We start from the raw sequence: 22351 nt of genomic DNA, 5'->3' as shown, positions 1-22351 counted from the left end.
AGTGCAGAAATGTTCAGATAACGTGATGGGCTTTAAGACTAGTACAAACTGGCTAAGATGGAAGACCACAAATATAGGTGGGGGAACTGCAAAGAAAAAAGTGTCTTGCACCCAGAACAGATCCATGCAAACAAAATACCTTTGATTTCACAAGAAGTAACATCCAAGCACAAACGAAATCAACTGGCAAGAAGCAGTATCTTCTTCAAATTTATTGAATGTACTAGCAACCAGAACAGGGTCCCAGGTATTCAGCCCCAGTTTCTGGTACTTCCTCAGTGGTTGCAAATTTTTATCTTAGTATCTTAATAATCACCATCAATTTCAATTGCAAAAGTAAAACATATCACATAGGCAATTGCTCTTCAGTACAGGCCTTCATAAATGTCATAGGATGGCAATTATTTACCTCTGTAGAATACCTCATAGGGCAATATTTCAGTTGGTATCTGAAAAATCCTATATATAAAAGTGTGTTTTCAAACTCCATTAGGTGGTCTGATTCTTGACAATGTTTTATTTTATTTAAAATGCTTCAACACATTGTTTTACAGTTGGAACCTGGCAAAGGAGCTTTTCTAGACCTATTGGCTCCTCTGGCATTGGGGGAGGGGGGGATGGAACGATGTCACGTTCAGAGGAAGTGTCTAGGTGATGTAACATCTGGAGACATGAGAATTCGGGTGGAGGTAGCAGGGAGGTGTGGCCTGCTGACATCACTTCCAGTTGTTCTCAAAGTCTGAAGAATGTTTCAGGGGTTTCTCAAAGGTAAAAAGATTGGGATAGGCTGCCCTATGGTGACCACAGGGTATAATCAATAATTGATCTTGTGGTATCTGGTGCTTAGGAGGAGGGCAGTTTTTTGAAGCGGAGGCACCACATTTGCAGCATAAAATGTTCAGGACATGCACTTAAAATAGCTGAAATGCAGCCCTAACCAGCAAAAATTGTCAGAAAATATTGCTAAGAAATTTTTTGCTATTTTTTCCTTGTCAGATATACCAAATGTACACCCCTATTTCTGCAGTGCTCTCCTAGTCCAAGTTCAGTACTATCGCCTGAACCATGCTGGCTAATGTGCATGCTGCATGAACTTACTTGGAGTGAAAATGCCCGTAGAGCAGGAATTGGGATTAAGGCAGCCATGAAGAAAGCAGTAACATTGCTGAAGGATGTGAGGGCAACACTTGCCCCTGTACGTTTCAAGCATTCCCCTGTTCTGTCCTGAAAAACAGAAGCAGTAGACATGAAACAGCCCGTAATGAACAAAGGACATGAGCATTACACGTTGAAATACTAGACTGAACATGTCTGCATGATACAAAAAACACAGAAATTGGTGTGTTTGTGCGTCAAATTGGTCTATCGCTGCCTTCCTCCGCATGTCTTTGGATTCCTTTGAGTTCCATCCAAACACTAATCAGGGCCAGCCTCGGCTTCCAAGAACTGACAAGATAAGGCCATCCAGGTCAGGACAGAAACTAATATATCCGTTTATAAAGATCACAGTGACATGAACAATTCTGGAACAAAATAAAATGTTACAAATTTCACAGGGACTACCCACGAGTGAATGAGAAAAACTTGTAACTGGCAGAAGGCTGCTCCATCCCTGAAGAGCAAAACAACCACTCACTTGAGCGCATGGGATCTAGCAGTCGATCACCTTTGAGAAAAGAGACAGAATATTGGAGGGAAACTTAGCTTAGATCTGCCTTAGAGAGAGTACAGAGGGAACTCAGGTTTGGTTCAGGAAAAGAGCAGGCAGAATGATTTTTAATAATGTTCTAAATTAACGCAATACAAATATTTTAATGTGTTTTTTATGGGTGGCAAGAGTTTAAGAAGAGGTAAATGTCTGAGAAAGGTGGTCTGTATCTGTCCTGCTGGATCTATGTATTCACAGCTGTAACGATATGCATAGTCGCTTGTGCTGACATAATTAATTCAACATCTTCCTGACCCTATCACTCGTAACACCATAATAAAATTTTGATACCAATTATTAAATAAGCCAAGGAAATGCTAGTATTGCTTGCTACATAATAACCAAATTGTCTTTCTAAGAGCCCCAAGGGACCCTTTCCCAAGGTCCAAATCAGACTTTCAACTTTAGAAAATGCCATTCCAATATACAGACATATATATTAAATATTTCTGAAATGGTGCAGTCAGACTTTATCACATTACACTTTCTAACATTTTTCTTGGCAAAGGAAATTAACTAAAGCAAATTTTTCTTATACGTTTTTGGAAGGGACAGGGAGATACTGAATAAGTGGGCTGCTATGGAAAGAAACTTTTCGTCCAGTGTGAAGCCAACTCTTATCCAAACATTTTCACTTCTGCATGATTGTGAGAGAGGAGAAGGAACATATACAGATTTGCAGGTCAGAAGCAAGGTTTAGGCAAAAGAACACCCTTGACAGCTTGGAAGGCCAGGTCCAGAGTATCCAGATGGGAAAATACTTTATACAAGAACAATTTTTTTCCCTGCTGGCAGCCCATTGTTCCCGCACCCCCAGGTTTCCCCTCTCATCAGGAACATTTAGTGTTTATGGGCATGTAGTGCAATATAGTTTGTGAATATACCTTTTCCCTTTCTCTTTAATGGACATATGTAATGCCTGTTTGTGATACCATGGTAGTTGTGCCCATTTATACCTCCCTCTTTGCTTGGGGCATTTCTGAAAATTATTAAAAACAAAATCTGACTAATAAAATGTTTTTCAGAAGCTTTGCATTCTGCCTAAGCCTTGTATAGTCTTGTGACAGGCCATTTCTGTCAACTGAGGGGACCTACATAGCCTCCTATAATTTTGTTTTAAACTATAAACTATAAACCTTTCCCTCAGTTACCAGGTGTTCTCAAGGTGGCAAGTCTATACGGTAAGTTTCCTAGTGCACCAGTAGAATATGTAAGTCACTGAGGCAGGAATTACATATTACCGTATATACTTGCATATAAGCCGAGGCACCTAATTTTACCCCAAAATCTGGGCAAAATTATTGACTCTCATATAAGCCGAGGATGGGAAATGCAGCAGTTACTGGTAAATTTACATTAATTGAGGCACCAGTGGGTTAAATGTTTTTGAATACTTATTTCAAACAAAAGACAGTAAACTAGTTCTGTCAGTGCAAAAGAGGGCCAGCAAACCAGAGCACAACAACAGTACCCAAAGTTGGCAACCTCCTACAACAAGTACAACAGCTACCAAACTGGAAGAATGGACTACTCTAACTACAACTGCAGTCCCCCCCCAGAATAAAACACTGAAATGAACTATAAAACCCAACACTGCAATAAAGAACTGTAAAAACTCCAAGAAGAAAAGGCAAACAATGCAGTGCCTCAGAAAAAAGAAATAAACATTAGGAGAAACAGTAAATTCCAAAGCACCCCCAAAACCCACCACACCCCACCCACAGAAACCAAAAGAATAGTTTGGAAGAGGTGAAGGCAAAAGGAAAAAAAAGATCAGAGTCCCTCAGTCAAACCGTTGCTGTCCTACAAGCAGCCAGAGCAAGCAAGCTTCAGCTTGCAGGAGGCTTGCAGAAGCAATGTAACGATTGGCTGGCTGGGAGCAGGCTGTTAGTTCAATTACCGCACAATTGAACCGCATGTATAAGCCGAGGAGCACTTTTTCAGTGTGAATACTGTGCTGAAAAACTCGGCTTATACACAAGTATACACTATGTATTTATTTACAAATAGATTTCAAAGAACAAATCAGCAGCACAGGTCTCCAGGTAGACAAAAGAGAAACTCTGCTGAGGTATATTGATTTCAAGAATAGTTTCACTTTTCTTCAGTATTTTCCAGAATAAACAGTCTTTTATTGATTAAACACTGGGCTAGATCCTAACACACATACCGGATTCCACCCCCACCAACTTGCCCTTTCCCAAGGGTGAGACTAAATGGCACAAGGTCTGCTCATTGCCAGAGACAGGCCTAACAACTGGGGACTATAGTCCCTGTCTGAAGTGGAGTTAAACCACTCTGCCACATGACCAAGCAAAGCTACTCCTCATTCTCCAACCTGAGGTACTATTTCTTTTGGTTCTAGAAAGGAGTTTCCAACCAGTCAGGTAAGGAGAAACCACAGGGATACTACTTCCTTCCACAGAAGTTTATGGACTGGTTTGTTTGCCTAGCAAGGCATTTCTGATTAGCTGCATCCTTCCACGTCTATTCAAGCTGCGCCTAGAAGGGTGCTTACGATGGCACTGTTAGGTACTAGAAGGAATTGGTTTGCACACATCCTACATAAAGACTACTTCACAAGTCTGTGAACACATGTTTGTTGAGGAAATGTGTAGTTCTGTCCTCAACCACTAATTTAAATGAGGGTCCCTTATTAGCCTCAGCAGAGATCTGCCACTTGTACACACAATGGAAACCATAACAAGCTGTTTCTTCTTCAAAAGTATTTAATGAAATATAAAATACAGTTTATCACTGTGTTTTTCCATGTTGAAACTGCCATCCAATCTTTGTACCATTAACTCTCAGAAATTACTGGCATTTTGTTATTTTTCCCTCTTAATTCTATTATGCTTTATTGTGCTCGTCAATTACCTCCAGCAGTTATATAGCCAGCTCACAACTTGCATTACCCATTACAAAAAGTAATGCATTTGTTTATAGAGCTCTAAAAATCACTGTAGCTTTTTAACTAACAAATATTTATGTAAAGAACAATTGGTTTTCAATAATGATTAACAAAATAATTGAGAATCATTTGTTGCTATGAAAAACACATTTGATCCTAGAAATTTTAGTTGGGACAAAAAGCAAAGAATGATTAATCTTAGACATCTGCATCACATGCAATACCTATCTATAAAAGGATGTTGCCATAAATCTTTTCCCTTTACCTCAAATGGAATTCTCTTGTTCTGCCCTGTTTCACTAAATGCATGTGCCAAAAGGAAGACATCATCAACACCAACTCCTAGAGCAAGAAAGGGTAAAACCTACATAAAAAGAGAACAAGGACAAGGAGTTATATGAGGCTTATGATCAATCACAAGTCCTGAATATTCATTAGGTAGTGAATCATAGCATCAGAGTTGGAAGGGACCTACAGGGTCATCTATTCCAACCCTCTGCACAATGCAGGAACTCACAACTACATACTATCTCATCATCATATCTCATAAAAAGCATCGGGGCCTCTGATGCCCCAATAGTGTGATGGTGCTCTCCCACTGAGAGCTAATCAAAGGCTCTTCCCTGTCCCTGTCCTCCAGCTACATGCAACTTTTTGGCACCTGCTGGCAAGAGGAAGAGCCAGCAGGAGGTAAGCCAGGGAACTGAGGATCGCAGTCCAGGCGTGGTCCACCATGCTCCCTTCCCTCCTGGCCACTGGGAGGCTGGGGAGAGCTGTCCAGGTGTGCTCTACCTGTGGCTGCCCCACACTCCCTGACCTTCTGGCTTCTAGGAGGCCAGGCAGGCCCATCTGACTGTGCTTCTTCGTGACTGTGCACAGCTTCCAAGATTTCTCATTGCAGGGAGAGCTGGGGAGGGGTGACCTCCGGCCTGGGTGGCCAGCCTTACTGCCAGGCCTGCCCTGGTCTGCAGGAATCCTTCTGTTCTTCTGCCTTTCTGCAGCCCACTCTTCCCCCACCCCCCAAAAGATATCTGACATGATCATGAGATCAATATCAACAGCTAAAATCAACACAGTTATATAGCTGCTGAAACTTTCCATTTAAATAGCAACAGAATAAACTAGCATCAAACATCCATTAAAGATTAGACAATAACCAGTCATTTAAAAAAATCCAAAGCACAGTGTAGAGCCACTTTCTGCCACATATCCTGCTGGATGCTTCCAGTTATAGAAATGATCACATGAATGCATGAACCCTTGATCTATCAAGGCCAGTACTGTCTACTGCGCTTGGCAGCAGCTTTCTAGATGTTCAGTAGGTCTAGAACACCACCAAACCCCTGATTCTTTTAAGTAGTGGTTGCTTCCACACAGCACTGGGCTCTGTACCATCCTCCACCCCAGCAATCACTCATTGCCTGGATTGTTCTGACCTCACTGGAGAATCGATTTGTTCATGAAAACTGTAATGTAACAATTGTACATATGACATCCAAGCATGTGAGAATATCTCTAGAGATGCTAGCAACTAAACCTACATGCAAAACAGATGCTCTGTCCCTGTGCTATGGCCCTCCCCCTAAATCCAAGATGAATCTGAAACACTTCTACCTGTATTAAACATAAAGTTCTCATAGAAATGCATGCCTCTTTCAGATCCAAAATATTCACCGAGAGTATTTATTGTCATGCTTTAAACATTTTAAGAGTTAACTATCTGGCAGCTCAAAACCGATGCAGTTCTAATACCTTAACTTGGGTAAACTTTGCACTTCCATTCCACCCTCCACCCTCCTGTTTTGATTCATACTGACAAACGAGCTTTGACTTTTACCATATCCATCACTGAATTGTCCTTTAATACCTGAGTTGTGGCAGCATTAAAGGAAATCCCAATCAATGAGCACAAACCCAATCCTGCAGCTACTGAGAGTGCAACCAACAAGACTCCTGCCAGGCCCACAGCACCCTGCGACTTAGCACAATCCCACCGCAGCATGGTTAAACAGGCATAGGCAAGCTGCAAATAGAGAAAATAATATATAAAAAACATAAGTAATCTACATTTTTTCATTCCTACCCAAATGCTCTCTTGCAAAATACACAAGCTTGTTACTGAGCCACAACAGTGATTCTAATGTCATTTTGCCCAGTCTTCTTCCTAGGTATGATGATCCTTCAACTCTACTGCGTCCTACCAAAACAATTCTTCCACTCTGCTATCAGGCAGCCCTTCACTGGAGGTAACAGAGGTCAAGCATGCAGCATATGTGAACCACAGCCCCTCCTCAGTTCTACAGCATCAATATACTTGCAGACTATAATACAGTTTCAGATCTTTCCAAATTGCCACAAGAATGGTTTCTATAGCTGTAAAATCGCTCACAAGTACATTATAAACAACAATTCATTAATTAAACAATGAGCTATCAAGTTGCATCTATGGTGGCCCCACAGAGTTTTCAAAGCAGGAGAGGAACAGAGTGGTTTGCCATTGCCTGCCTCTGGGTAGCACCCCTGGACTTCCTTGGTGGTTGTCGATCTGGATACTAACCAGGGCTGACTCTTCTTAGCTTCTGAGAGCCTGTGAAAGATGGCTAGCCTGGGCCATCCAGGTACGTATATCACAAGCACATTACAAACAACACATAATTAATTTTACCATTAATAGGTAGCCACTGGCAACTCTGATAATGCTGACATCAGAAAATGACTTTAGGATGTCCTCCAGAGTAGTTGTAGTAAAGGACAGCACCTTCTGAGTAGAGTTTTGTGCAACACTCTGATGAACAACCTACAATAAGAAGATTGAAAAAGTAGTCTAATGGAGAACAAAATAAAACATTCCTGCAGTGGACAGTATACATCCACACATGTTTACATATATTATACATATACACAGACCCTTCTCCTCTACAGTGTGTGTCACTTACCCTTTGTTACATAATTGCTGTATTTGGTACAGAAGCACAGCTGGCTGCTACAGATCAAATAAGAATGTGTGGCTCAGCCAGGAGGGGGGGAAAGTGACATTTTAAATAGCGAAACTGAAGAAGGCTCATAGCTCACTCTTCCCTGCTGTCCCCTGCCCCCCCTCAACCATTGGTCTACAACTGATTTGTTGTTATATCAGTTGTGCTTCTAATCTAAAACAACAAGTTCTTAAGAGCAATCTTCTCTTTCTTCATTGGCTGGACGTTTTAGAGAGGTCAGAAGCAACTCCGCAGAGGTCAATGTCTGGGAAACAAAGGCCAGATAGTGTCACATGACCTCACAAATGGGACTGCAGCTGTGAACAGATTCTATAGCTAGCTAATGTTTTCCAGACACCTTTGTTGAATAATCGCACTGACCAAGTATTAAAAAAAACCCAAAAAACAGCCTAGTTCTTTTAGCAACAGTAGTTCACTGCCAGATCAACTAAGTCAGGGAAGCAGACCATGTTTTAAAATGAGTGTATTAAACAAGAAGCTTATTTCTCTATAATGCCAATTGCATCACAAATGGCAATTCCATTTACATTGAAAGAATAGTTCAGAATAAACCAGGAATTCTAAAAAAAAAAAAAAAAGACAATAGCCTAAATTGGGGAGACTCACAATCCGACTAATTGGTTCAGCTGAAGAAGTGTCACATAAGAATAAGATAGCCCCCACAACATGTACTAGCATTCACCAAAAGTATTTAAAAGAAAATGGTTCTCCATGTGTGCTTCTATTTTACCTCAACATACATCCTCTGCCAGGCTTCCAAAATTGCAGCTGCTTTGTCCTCATTCCAGTTGATGTGTGACACATAGTCATAGCCCTTGAAGTGTTCATACATTTGCTTCGGAGTCATTAACTGAAACATGGTTTGTAAAGCCTGGGCACTACAAAGGGGAAAAGAAAAAAGAAGTATAAAATGAACACTCTTCAGGCGACCATGCTCATTGTATGGTCACTCAAATGAATGTTTTAAAGGAACTGCTGGTTGGGACAGACAATACCTGGTTAGATGGACTTTACAGTATTTGACTCTATAGAAGGCAGATTCCTATACTGTTATCTTCAATTCTATCTAAATAACTGGCATATGCCGGAGCTGAAATGTTTTGGTTTTTGTCTGCCATCTGCTTTGTTTACTTATTTATGGGGTTGAGTACTACGTTTAATTGGGGGGGGGGGGCAGAGTGTTTTAGTATTTTTATTGTATTTATTCTATAAAGGCTGTTGCCTTATTTGTGAGCCGCCCCTTGAGCTCATGTCGAGAAGGGTGAGGTATAAGTTTAATAATAATAGTAATAAAAGATACTAATGCCTCTTTCCCTGATTTCCCTGTTGCAGTTACGGCCACTTTCTGCTTGTGGGGGTACTCAGATACAGTGTGTGTGTCTGTGGGGGGTGGACTTTTCAACCACATTACCAATGACAAGATGGCTTCAGTAAGCACTTAAACTTCCCAAGAGCCAAATTGGGTATAGTCTGGGAAATGTATGTTCTACGGAGTCAGGTGGCAATGGCCCTTTGCTTTTTCAAAACATGCACAGGGTAAGACGCAGGGCTCAAATACATTAATGACTTCCCAAAGAGGATTTTTTGCCATCTGTCAGCTGACGGTGTCTAGTGGCGTTACCATTTCACAGTAACATAGGACCATGTATGTTTTTTTCTTTTTTTAACAAATACAGAAAGCTCATGGAACTAATACTTTCAAATGCTATGTAGCAAAACTGCTTGTTCAAGAAAGCAATTAAACATTGAAGGAATATGCTTCCTTATGTCAGAACCTACCATGTGCGACAAAACCTTCCCTCCACAGGATACATTCCTTTTCACAGCAATTATTTTATAAAAATAAATAAAAAGATGCACCAGGCAGAAATTTATTACGATTCCTGGAACACTTACCTGACAAGTTTCCCAGTGCCATTTTTAACGGTGCCACCAATAATCAGTTCTTCCTGCCAATGCATGTATTTTTTTGACAACCCATAACATCCTCCACTTAAAACAATGGCCACGTCAAAAGGCTAGAACATAAATGAAGAAGTTATGGAACCACTGAACTATAAGAAACCACAAGATAATCAAGTTAGAGGTGCACCAACATTAATTTATGGACTCAGGAAAATAAAGTTTGTCAGTCCCTAGAAAGATTCAAGTGGGTAACCGTGTTGGTCTGAAGTAACACAACAAAATAAAATCAGAGTCCACTAGCACCTTTAAGACCAGCAAAGATTTATTCAAGGCGTGAGCTTTCAAGTGCAAGCACTCTTCTTCAGACTAAAACCATGCTTTCCAGTATCAAACCTGGCAGTTTCCACTTTTCTAGCATATTGTCAGATTCAAGCATAATCACGTAGCTGGGCCATGAGCAAAGTAAGTGATGGATAGTATTCTCATCTCATTCTCACCACAGAGCCTAAATCCTTACCCTAAAGTAGCGATCCCCAACCTGTGGGCTGCAGACCACATGTGGTCCATCGACTAATTGGAGGTGGGCCACGAAGGACGCCTTCTCTCCCCCCCCCCGGCCCTTTACTTCATCCCCCCTGGCCCTTTACAACACACTTCGGGTGTCATTGTCTCCCATCACTCCCAGATGGGACTATCTCGTTGCAGAGAAACATGCTCGGGGTTCCCATTGATTTGTCATTGTCATGAGTTAAAATTTGCATGAAAATGAAATGTTCCTTATGTTCATTGTTGTGGTGGTGTCTGTATCTTATTTTGAAGGGATGTTTAAACATTACCATAACGATCAGAGAGCGTTAGGGCAGTGGTTGAGAGTAGAGGAGTAAACTACCCCCCCCACTGGGCCTCAGTAAAATTGTCAAGCGTTGAGTGGTCCCCGGTGATAAAAAGGTTGGGGACCACTGTCCTAAAGTACGTTCCTTTGGTGTAGCGGTTAGGAGCCAGTTTGGTGTAGTGGTTAGGAGTGCGAACTTCTAATCTGGCATGTCGGGTTCGATTCTGCACTCCCCCACATCCAGCCAAGCTGGGTGGCCTTGGGCTTGCCACGGCACTGATAAAACTGTTCTGACCGAGCAGTGATATCAGGGCTCTCTCAGCCTCATCCACCTCACAGGGTGTCTGTTGTGGGGAAAGGAAAGGGAGGGAAGATGACTGCAAGCCACTTGAGCCTCCTTCAGGTAGAGAAAAGCGGCATACAAGAACCAACTCTTCTTCTTCTTCCTTTGTTAACCCTCTATACAGAAACCAAAATCATTCTTACTGCAGTGTCAAAGAAGTGTAAGATGCAGATCTTTTTATATTCTGTAGAACATAATATTTTCAAATATCATACAGTATAATTCCATCCTAACATGACTCAGTTAACATAACTATTTTATGCTTTCCTTTGCCAAACATGCTGTTTACTATTTCAAGTGCACAGAAAATGCTTATACTATAGGTGTGTTTTTAAAAACTGTATATAATATAAATCTAAGGTTATATTGAAATGATTTCAGGAGTTTGAACACATAAAATATGTGAAAGTAACACGGCTGAAAAATAAACCTTTGTTTAAGGAAAACATGTAACTACTCCTCTTTAGCCAGTTGGGAAGGGCAAGCTATAAAAATAAAACTGTTCCTTTAAAAACATAGTAAAATGATAAAGTTAATTTATTGGAAGGGCATAATAAGAAAGATAACATGACAAGATGTATACTCAGACTGGGGCTCGAATGGCTAATAAACTTCACAGCTAAACTCACTTCACACATTAGATTAGCAGTGCAGTCCTAAGGGTAGGGCCTGAAAGTGGTCAGGGAGCCAACTGACCAGTATGCTGCCTCTCTGGCTCTTGGGTACCAGTGGAGGGGAGGCCTGCAGCAACTGCCCATTAGCCCCACTGAAGCATAGGTCCCCACACTGCCATGGGTGTGGGTGGTTTCAGGGACATGGCCAGTGTTAGTTGACTCCCTGAGCCCTTTCAGCCTGTCAGAGGTGGAAAGTTATGCTAATAAAAAACATGGTGCGGCCCAAGCGAATTGAAAAATTAAGTGCCCCCCACAATACAGCAGCCATGCCCACTGAACCTAGGCTCAGAATGCCTAGTACAAGTTCAACCAATCATCTCCCTCACAAGGGGTGGGCAATCACCCATGCTGACATCCAATCACAGCCCCCTCCACCGACAAAAATTTCAGCCAGGGCATCTTATAAGGTGCATGGTAGGGGACTCCGTCTCAGAGCTCCCTGCTGTGCAAACTTAGAGCAAGCAGCGAGGCACTTTGGTGGTGGGAAAAGCACAGAGAGGGCACAAAGCACTACAGGGCAAGCACTAATACGCAACAAGGGGAACAAAGTCCATACTCTGTGGCTGACCCCTCCCATCCAGAACCCTAATACGTACCCCCACCTTTGGAGGCTTGACTCAAAGTGGCAATCATGCCCTGACAGTTAAGTAAGGGTAAGGATCCCAAACTTGCTCCCCTATTTCCATCACTTGAGGCTCTGACATCTTTTATTACTTAGAAACTGAACAATATATAACTACTGAGATCAGAGGATTGTATGATTATATAACATTTAATAATTTCTATAAATTTCTTTGTGTTCATTTACAAACAACTTACTTTAGTTGAATTTTTGTTAGGGGCTGTGCTAGGACAGTCAGGATCTTCAGGATTCAGGCAAGGTCGATCCATATACCCATGACCAACCTCAGCTTTGTTCAGTATTTCTTCCCAGCTATCTACTTGGGTGTTTATTTTCTTTAACTCTTCTAAGAATTCCAAGGGGTCAAAGTTGGTCCACTGCAAAGGTTGTTTTCCTCTGTAAAAAAAGTTCGGAACAGAATGATGAAAAAGCATTAACAACCTTCACAGTAACATACAAACCACTCCCCTCTCTGGTACCTATCCACAGTGAAAAAATTCTTGGTACAATCCAGCCCAAACATTATATTTGAAGGCTATAATCCTAAACACACTTACTCATGAGCAAATCTCACTGAACATAGCTAAATTTACTTTTGAGCAAACAAGTTTAAGATTTTGCTGGAAGGTTGTAGTGAATGATTAGTTTTATGGATAAACCCTATTTTGAAGATTATCCAGACTGACGCCATCTGGGTTATGTAAATTTTATGGGGAGTTTTTATGGGGTACGGGTTTTATGGGATTGATATAACTTGTAATCCGCCTCAAGATCAGGGAGAGTGGCAGGCTAGAAATATAACAAACAAATAAATAAATAATAAGCCCCAGTTGTATTTTAAGGGTTGTTTTCAGACATTAATTTCTTGTACAGGAGAGAATCAGGCTAGGTCCCTTTGCATGTCATGTCTGAAATAACTTTTTTCTTTTCAAAGAGGAAGGGATTATTAGTATATTAATTAGATGTTTTCCTGCTTTTTATAAAAACAAACAGAATCAATCTAGCCTCAAAAATATATTGTATTGACCTTCATACTCATAAAACCAAGAAGGAGATCTTCAAGGAAAACAAAGAAGTTCACAGTATGATATCAACATGACCACAATACAATTCTGATCTTTAAATGTTTCTAAACACAACTGGGCTCTCACACATTCCTTGAGCCTGGAAATCAAGAAACACACCCTTTGCTCTTGCTACTGCCACCATCATGAGCGTATTTTCCATTTCTTCCCTACACACACCCCCCACTTTTAAATCTGTGATGCTGATAGACCATAAAGGCTTTTGGCTGCCTTATTTTGTGGTTCAGACTACTGTATCTGCTTAACCAGGCTTGAGTCATTATTCAGACTCTCCCAACCAGAAAACACAAACCTCCTTATTCCTCCAACTAAAAAACACTACGCTGAAGGTTAAGAGATGGCCATTGCAAATTGCTTTTACAGACACATGCAAACCAAGGCAAAGACAATAAACACAAAAGCTAAGTCTTGCATAATTAACCAAAATGTCTAAACTGATTAAAAATTAACTCTTTGATGGACACATTATGTTGCATATAACAATCTCCCAAAAGAGATACCTTATGTCTTTTAATGATCTGATAAACAAAGGATTAGTTTATCCCTGAGATTTTTTTACAATTCCTTTGCTTACTTCTAAATATAACTGTCAAACAATCACAGGAGTTAAAGGACAAACACAGCAATGCTTTTTTTCTTTAAAATATTGACAAGCACAAAAGATGAATACAGCTATTATAAAAAGGGATGGAAGAGTTTTGACATGGATTCGCTACATGCAAGACATTCAAAATAGAGAATGAACATTCAGACAATTTCTAGCATTCTTGGAATGTATTCCTGTCTTTATCCCAGAAGCAATTATTCTCTGTCTCTTATTTTCAATTTTCTTTTACACAATATGATATATTCTTTGCAAGGTGACTTTTGTCCCCTGTATACAGATGTGTAAACACTGGAGATAGGATGAGTAATACATAAATCATCAGAGAACAGGCACAACAGCAAAACTCAAGACACATATTAGAGAACTGTTTTGTTTTTTCAGAACACATTAGCGGATTGTGACTTTTTTCTCAGAAACATATGCTTGCTTTCTCATGCTATCATTTGTATATCTTAACACATAGAATACTGTAGAAAACAGCCAATTAAAATCCTGATTATATATCAGTGTTAAACATCCTTTAATTTTAAATAAATCAAACTTATGCTCAGGGTTACATATACCCAGTTCAAATGCTTTACAAGTGTTCTTCCATGTGGAATGGTCCAATCATTTCCATGCAACCAGACAGCGAAAGCGACATCTAGCCCAGGATCTACTTTTGGTGGCTACTGACATCACTACAGTAGCCAACTACTACTCGTTTTACTGGCGGCTGGCGGCTGACATCCCTGAGGACAGAGACTTACAAATGCCTCAACAGGACTTTAAGTCTTGTGACAACAAATAGAGAAATACAAACCTTCAGAAACACAAAGGCTCACATGCATGCGAGTGTCACAAACACATCTAATAGTTTATTACCAGAGCAGGATTAGAGCATGTAAACTGCTACCATACAGCTAAAAATAATGCACACTATAGATAGCAACAAAAACTTTGTACTTACGGAAGATATGCAGTCCCTGACTGTAACTTTGCACCATCCCAGAAGCAGTCCAAAGGTGTAATAATTAAACATGGATAAAGATGTTCTATGATCTGCCAGAGTTAGAAAACAATATTCTAATTAGGAAACCAAGAGCTCAAGACAGAATGTTGTTAACAGAAAAAAAAGGATGGGGATTTGGGGAGGGACATAAATCAAACATATGGTCTCTACCTTGTCCATATAACCAGCTTCTGTGATAAGTTCCCCTGATTTATGACATAAGTGTTCCAATTTCCATTGCCTGAATAAAGAAAAGCAAATAAACTTCAAGGCTTCTAAAATATGCATCAAACAGTTTATTCAATTTGCATGCAAATGAATCTGTTTGGGGAAACTACAGAGCACACGCAGAGAGAGAGAGAGAGAGAGAGAGAGAGAGAAAGAGAGAGAGAGAGACAGAGAGAGAGATGGCTTTTGTTTGTTACAGGGGACATATGGGTTCTGATGTGATTGAATTAGAGTTGGAAGGTATCTCCTGGGTCATCTAGTCCAACTATGCAGGACACAACCCTATTGCTCATCCACTCTAACCTGCCACCCCCTTGAACCTTCACAGAATCAACCTCTCCGTCAGATGGCTATCCAGCCTCTATTTAAAAATTTCCAAAGATGAAGAACACACCACCTCCTGAGGAAGCCTGTTCCACTGAGAAACCGTTCTGTCAGGAACTTCATCCAGATGTTTAGACAGAATTTCTTTTGAATTAATTTTATCCTATTGGTTCTATTCTGTCCCTCCGGGGTAACTCTGCTCCATCCTCTCTTCATACGTTTTAATCTTCAAACCCCTCACCATCTTTACTGTCCTCCTCTGGACACACTCCAGTTTGTCTACATCCCTCTTCAACTGGGGTGCCCAAAACTGAACACAGTACTCCAAGTGAGGCCAAACAAGAGCAGAGTAAAGCTGCCCCTTGCGGTCACTGTAAGGCAGTTGCAACCTATGTAGCTGAGACCTAACACTTTGAAATAGAGCCTGAGGTTCATAGGAATAGCTGAGAACACCATTTTCTCGGCCAAATTATTTCTGAATAGGGGCAGGATTATTATACTTATACCTGCCTTTTCCCATCATGGAATTCAAGTTGATGTGCACAGAGTTCCCAGGCACTAACTAGACCCACAGGTTACTAATATATTCTAGGACCTAACATATATCCTGATACATCCTGGGACCAAATTAGCTTTTGTAATCTACTGCTTGGAAAATCTGGAATACTGTTTTCTTGGCTCTGTTTTTGGTTGAGGCATATTTTAATTACCAACTGTGCCATACTGCATTTTGATATGCTAAGTGGCAATTGCCCTATTTGGCTCTATTTTTCAGTATACACATTGGTTTCTTTGTACCCAGACCATCCACACATATATTATAGAAATAACAGAATGGATTTCATTTCAGCCTCTCATAATTCCCAGATACTAGCACCAGTAAATTTTGGAAAGCCATATGCTAACATGTTGACAATCATTCATGGAGTCATTATCTTACCAGTGGATGAATGCTAGGAGCTTCTTGCTGCTTTGATTTGTATTCAAACCCTTAGGCTTAGGCAGACTTTATGTCACTTATTTAAATTGAATGTACCATGGACTTTTGCAGGTTACATACAATATATGCTATAGGAGCAGGTCTAAAGCCAATATTTTACATATATCTGCAATCCAACAAATTCAGAGGCACATATATCTTTAAAATATTTTATAAGCTCAAAAGAAGACATTCTGTCTTCCTTTAAGCCAGTAAATGTTAGTAACATATTGTACAGGAGGATATGTTTTAGTTTCTCAAATATTTTGTATCTTTAGATATTTTTAATTAGAGTCAGCAACTACAAGTATCTGAGCCAAATCTGTCGATTAAAGAGGCCACCTATTTCAAATCCCAGTTACTAGTTTAGGGTCAAAATACATATAAAGTGTATTTGCTCCAAGAGATGTTAAATACAAGGAAATGAAATACTGGATAGCCAGTCACTTTAACTGTTGAGAGTTGGGATGCTTTTTTCAGATAAACTAGTTTGAGTATGAAAGAAACAGCAATACACTGCATTTCCATTTACTGGACCTCTGCTATAGCATCAGAATGAAAATTGCAGAGACAAATTGTGCCATCTGAAGCTCTGAAGTTTTATTCAAGGTATAAGTTTTATTCAAGTGCATGCACACTTCTTCAGATACAATGAAATGGAAATTACCAGTCCACACATCTAGGTAGAGGGTGAACAGTAAATGAGAATACAGCATAATGAAGATGTTTAACAGTTTCAAGGACCAAACAGGAATAACAAACTTAGTTTGTATGGTCCCCATTTGTTTGGGTTTAATTTGGGGGAGGGGGGAATATAGTGAAATATATGTCAAAAATGAAGGTTGATATATACTTAATTGTAAAACCCTGTCATTATGCAACCTTACAACATCTTCTTTGAAGTGGGACAATTTAAACCAATATCCCCATTAAGTCCCATTGAATGTCCAGGTCAAATCCTACCCCCAAAGGATAAATGGACACAAATCTGACATCAGGAATCACAAAACTGATAAACTTGTAGAATACTTCAGCCTTCTAGGACATTCCATAGGTTACCTCAAAGTACAGTATTTGCTGGCGTATAAGACTACTTTCCCCCCCTGAAAAACATGCCTCCAAGTGGGGGGGTCGTCTTATACGCCAGGTGCACTTCAGTTGAGATAGACATAGCTGCCCATAGTACTGTATTTTGAGTGGAAATGTTGGGGGGTCGTCTTATACGCCCAGTCGTCTTATACACCGGCAAATACGGTAGCTGTTTTATTGCAAAGAGATTTCAGGAACAGACTAGAAAGGGAAATTGCTGAGTTGCAAGTTATTATAACACTCATAATGATCAAATCCCCAGGACTTAAGAGGTTTCTTACCTCATTACATATGATAACCTAATTCAGTCCTTCCATTTGTATTCTCAGCCAGAAGGGCCATATGTTCTCTTTATTTTATTTCTAACTTGGAATAATAGATTAGAATAGTAGATTGTAATGTAACAATGAATGTGATGGTAACTTCAGGTTACATTACTGCAATTCACTCTAAACAGGCCTTCCCTTATCCCTGACTTGGAATCTACAGCTGGTACAGAATGCAGCTACCCAGGTCCCCACCTTCAACCTGTCCTCTAGCTGCTGCACTGGCTGCCAACTGAATTTTGGATCAGATTTAAGGTGCCGGTATTAGCCTTTAAGGACTTATAGAGTCTGGGATCTGTGCACCTGCTTCCTATTCATGAAAAGTACTTTATTAAGAAAATTCTAACCAGGTAAGTGCTCCTAGCCTTGACTGGAGCCAGGGCCTTTTTGACCCTGGCTCCTGCCTGGTGGAATGTGCTGCCGATTGAGATCTGGGCCTTTATGGAACTTTCAAAGTTCCAAAGGGCCTGCAAAATGGCACTCTTCTGCCAGGCATTTGGTTGAAGCCAAGGTCATACTCTTGCCATCTGAAAAGGCCCCTCTACCTAGTCCCTTGTATGAGTCTCTCCCAGGCCTTTTGCCCCCATAGGAAACAGCCCTAAAACTGGACTTCCATCTACTGTGATTTTAGGCCCACACTGGACATTTCATTGGTGGAATGAGCGATTAGCATATTTTATCTAGATTATTTATTAGGATTTTAAATTATTTTATTGTACAGAAATTTGTTCATATTGGTTGTTAGTCGCCCTGAGACTGCTTTGGAGAGGAGTGACTCAGAAATCCAATAAATAAATAATAGAATTTAATGTAATTTGGAATGGCAGATGAAAATATATTTCTCTGGTCTGGGGTCAAGGCCTCTGATCTGGGATCTACACAGCTAATTGCCCCACTTCAAAGTAAACTATGCAGTCAAGTCATCTCTATGCTTCAGAAGAGATGGAAGGAGCATAATGGCAGGGTCTCAGTTACTTACTCTCAGCATTCCACAATTAAGAATACATCTGCCCACCAACCTCCAATTTTGACATATTTATTTCCTTCACTATGTTTTCCCCTGGAATTAAACAGAAACAAATGGTAACCATATAAACTAAGCTTGTTATTCCTGTTTGGTCCTCAAATCTGTTAAATGTGTTCATTATGCCATATGCTAATTCACCCTCTACCTATACGTATAGACTAATAATTTCAATTTCACTGTATTTGAGCAAGTATGTATGTATACAAAAGGTAAGACCTTGAATAAAATTATGTTGGTCTTAAAAGTGCCACTGGACTCAAGCTTTGTTCTGCTGCTTCAGACTAATGCAAATACCCACCTGAATCTATCCTACATGCATGAGCTCTTTTCTTGCATTTCAGTAGATGATAAAAAGAAGAAACACAACATACATTTTTGTCTGATTGTTAACACTTCCTGAGGTGTCCCAGGCTGTTCTTAGCGTGAGAATTTTTTTTTTTAAAGCTTTCCATTCCACCCATTCCATCTTACCTGTTGTACATATACACATGTACCCTGCTGGCTTGAAGTGCAGAATCAAGGTGCTGTCTGAGTGCTTCTGTTGTTAATACATTAGCACCATCTTCTTGTGGTGTCTGAATCATGAGTTGGGGATTAAACATAGCCTCTTCTCCAATCTTCTGGCGCGTGTAACTTAACTCCCGACTCACTCGTCCACCAACTGACAGACAAATATTTACAACTTGGGATCAGCCAACAATAACTTACTCTGGATTCACATTCTAAGAGCTCACAGGCCACCAATAAACTTTCCCATATGCACGGAATGTTCTGTAGCCAGCTTAGAGCTGAAGCAACCTTCTAGTGGGATAATTTCATCAACAGACCAGCAAAGACATATATTCCCTTTAGTGTTATTTTTTTTAAAAATCATTGTTCCAAGTCGACAACACAGTAAATACATCTTAAATCGATTCCTATTAGTCACATGCTCTTTCCATATCATACCAATATTTCCACATGTACAAAATTTATTAAAGAAAGAAAGAAAGAAACCTTTCCCTTACAGACCAGACCAAATATTTCTGTGTTACAATTTCTTACACTTGTATAAACAGTCTGCTGCAATGGCATATTTCAAGATAAATGGCTTCAATTTACACTCTTCTCCTAAATAATTTGGCAGTGGCAGAAGGGAAAATGTTTATCTTCCATAAAAAAGAGGTAGGAGGGGAAAAGTAAATGAGCATTAGTGTGTCTTGCTTCTGCTAGTTAAAACATAAAAATACTGTTAAGTTAGGGTCATATAACATGTAGTTTCAGAGGAACAGTCTGCAGCATAGAAGCAATCAACTAACCTAGAACTCCAGTGTATTGCTCTGTACAAAAACCAGGATTTCTATGCAAATTAAGTCTTAAAAGAGGGAAACACATAGTAAGGTCATTTAACTCAAGAAATGGTAAAAAGGAAGAAATACTAGTGCTGCTTGAACTAAGGGAATTCAACTAGTAGAAGAATGAAAAAACTAAACTGAAAACTGAAAAATACAAAACGTGTATTTTAAAAGATGTTTTTAAAAAACCTTCTAATTCCAAATTGAAAAGGCTACACAGAACCGTGCAGCATCTAGGGCAGGGGTAGTCAAACTGCGGCCCTCCAGATGTCCATGGACTACAATTCCCAGGAGCCCCTGCCAGCGAACGCTGGCAGGGGCTCCTGGGAATTGTAGTCCATGGACATCTGGAGGGCCGCAGTTTGACTACCCCTGATCTAGGGCTTGTTTGTATCATTTATCTCCCCTCTGCAAAACTGAAAATAGGATCCTGATCAGCCAAGCTTGTGACATACTAATGTCACCATGCTGCTAAATTTGATCTTAAAATGGAGCTGCTCACTTTACAAGTGCCTGGACCCAAAGAACCATGCAAACTGTTCTAGACTGACACTAAGGCTTCCTCTTCCTTCCTTTCTTCCTTACGCAGTCCCACCTTATGAAAAACCATACTCTAATGGGCAGGAAACCTTCCAGAAGATCATGCACTACAATATAGTGAAGATGAAGGGGTACACACAATGTGTAAGTACACAGGACATCCAAGCCTATGATTTCAAAGGGCCAGGATATAACTATCAAAGATAATTTAAATTCTTTGCTTACATATCATAGCATGTGCTATATGACCATGCTATACACACCATTACTTTACTGGAAATACTAGTGATTTCTATAGCCCAATACACATTAATCACAAAAGCAGACAGCATTTTTTACAAGTGCTTTGTGCTTATAATACAAATATAGAATCAGATGGGGTTAAAATGCTTAAATCCTCTTCCATGTTCTAGTCCTCAGTGAACATCTTCACATTGTACAATAGTATATGAAGCTCAACTGTGCCTTTTAATGTCACATGTTCAAACAGCACACTGGGACCTCTGTGGACCATTTCATTAGTGCTGCAGACCTCCCCATCCAATATAATCACATACTGAAGCCTGAGAAGTCATTCCCAGTCTGCTGGATAGGTAGAAATTACATATAGACATGGTCTATATGAGCCAATGCCTTCACTGGATTTGGGGGTGGGTGGGTAGAGGCTGTCCTTTTCTGATAACTCACCATGGTGGAGGCCACATCTACAATTTTGGCATGGAGGTGCCAAGTCATGCAAGTGGCACTTTCAGGGAGGTAGCTGTGTTGGTCTGAAGTGTGAAAGCACGCAGCATCTTATAGCCAGAATTAAACTTTTTTGGTCTTAGAGATACCAATGTACTCAAACTTTCTTTCAAGATGAGAGTTTGTATTGCATGTTCCTACGATTAAGCCTATCTTTATACAGCTTTTGCGGTATTCATATTTGGCCAAGGGCTAAGTGGGTGGAGAATGGGCGGGGCCAGTCTGGGTGAGAGGCCAATCGGCCCCTCACCAGGACAGACAGCAGTTCTAGTCAATCGGATGAGGGCACAATCTAGGCCCTCACCAGCACAGGCCAGAAAGGCTTCTAGGCCCTCACCAGAACAGGACAGGACAGGCCATGGGCAAGCGGCAGGACACCGTGAGTAAAGACAGAAGCCTTCCCCTCGGGCCGAGAAGCACACCCAGGGCTTCTTTGACACCCCGCATGTGCTTCTAGGCCCCAGGGGAAGGCTGCGCCACCAGCGGGGGGAAGTAGGCCTTCCCCTCAGGCCCAGAAACACACGGGGGGGGGCTTTCAAAGCCCGTTCTCACAAACGGGCTTTGAATCTAGTAATATACATATTCAATTTTCATGCCAGTTTATGAATCACTCATTTTTTAAATAGAAAACTTTGGAAATGGTCAATTTGTGAAGGTACTAAATACATTTCCACTCAAAAAATTGTTTCCTGTTTAAGTTAGTTAATTTGTTTTTGGCAAAAGAGCATTTTCTGTATACTTGAAGAGAGAGCAAAAGGTATTCCTGCTCACCAGAAATTTGAGCATCAGGAATTCCTCTGTTTACAGACATTTCTACTCATAGCAAAAATCAGAAAAGCATTCCCCTTTTTTAGAAAAGCAAATGTATTAACCAAGCATGCGGGGGGGGATTTCCCCCAGCCTTTACACACACAAACAGCCTTGAAACTGAGGTGAAAACAATCAATAGCAATAATTATAATAAAAATGTTGATTTTTAGGCAGTAACACCAGAATTCTACTGAATCCAACCATGTGAGATCTACACTAGTTATCAAGGATGTTCTTCTTTAAAAAACTGTATATTCATTTATTATTAGAAACACA

At 40.4% G+C, this 22351-nt stretch overlaps 1 protein-coding gene across 3 annotated transcripts in view; it reads right to left on the bottom strand.

Annotated features, from left to right (window-relative positions):
* Positions 1–22351, bottom strand: part of PTCH1 (patched 1) — a 115048-nt gene that overhangs the window by 47301 nt on the left and 45396 nt on the right. For all 3 annotated transcript variants that reach the window (XM_077344570.1, XM_077344569.1, XM_077344568.1), the window contains 10 exons: positions 19119–19308; positions 14846–14915; positions 14633–14724; positions 12189–12387; positions 9512–9633; positions 8346–8493; positions 7285–7416; positions 6487–6642; positions 4885–4983; positions 1099–1224 (listed from right to left, as the gene is read on the bottom strand). In XM_077344570.1, the coding sequence (XP_077200685.1) occupies positions 1099–1224; positions 4885–4983; positions 6487–6642; positions 7285–7416; positions 8346–8493; positions 9512–9633; positions 12189–12387; positions 14633–14724; positions 14846–14915; positions 19119–19308 (1334 nt within the window). The remainder of the gene's footprint in view (positions 1–1098; positions 1225–4884; positions 4984–6486; positions 6643–7284; positions 7417–8345; positions 8494–9511; positions 9634–12188; positions 12388–14632; positions 14725–14845; positions 14916–19118; positions 19309–22351) is intronic.

This window comes from Paroedura picta, chromosome 7 (genome assembly GCF_049243985.1).
Source record: "Paroedura picta isolate Pp20150507F chromosome 7, Ppicta_v3.0, whole genome shotgun sequence".
Taxonomy (NCBI): Eukaryota; Metazoa; Chordata; class Lepidosauria; order Squamata; family Gekkonidae; genus Paroedura; species Paroedura picta.
This window is presented reverse-complemented; position numbering and strand designations above follow the sequence as displayed.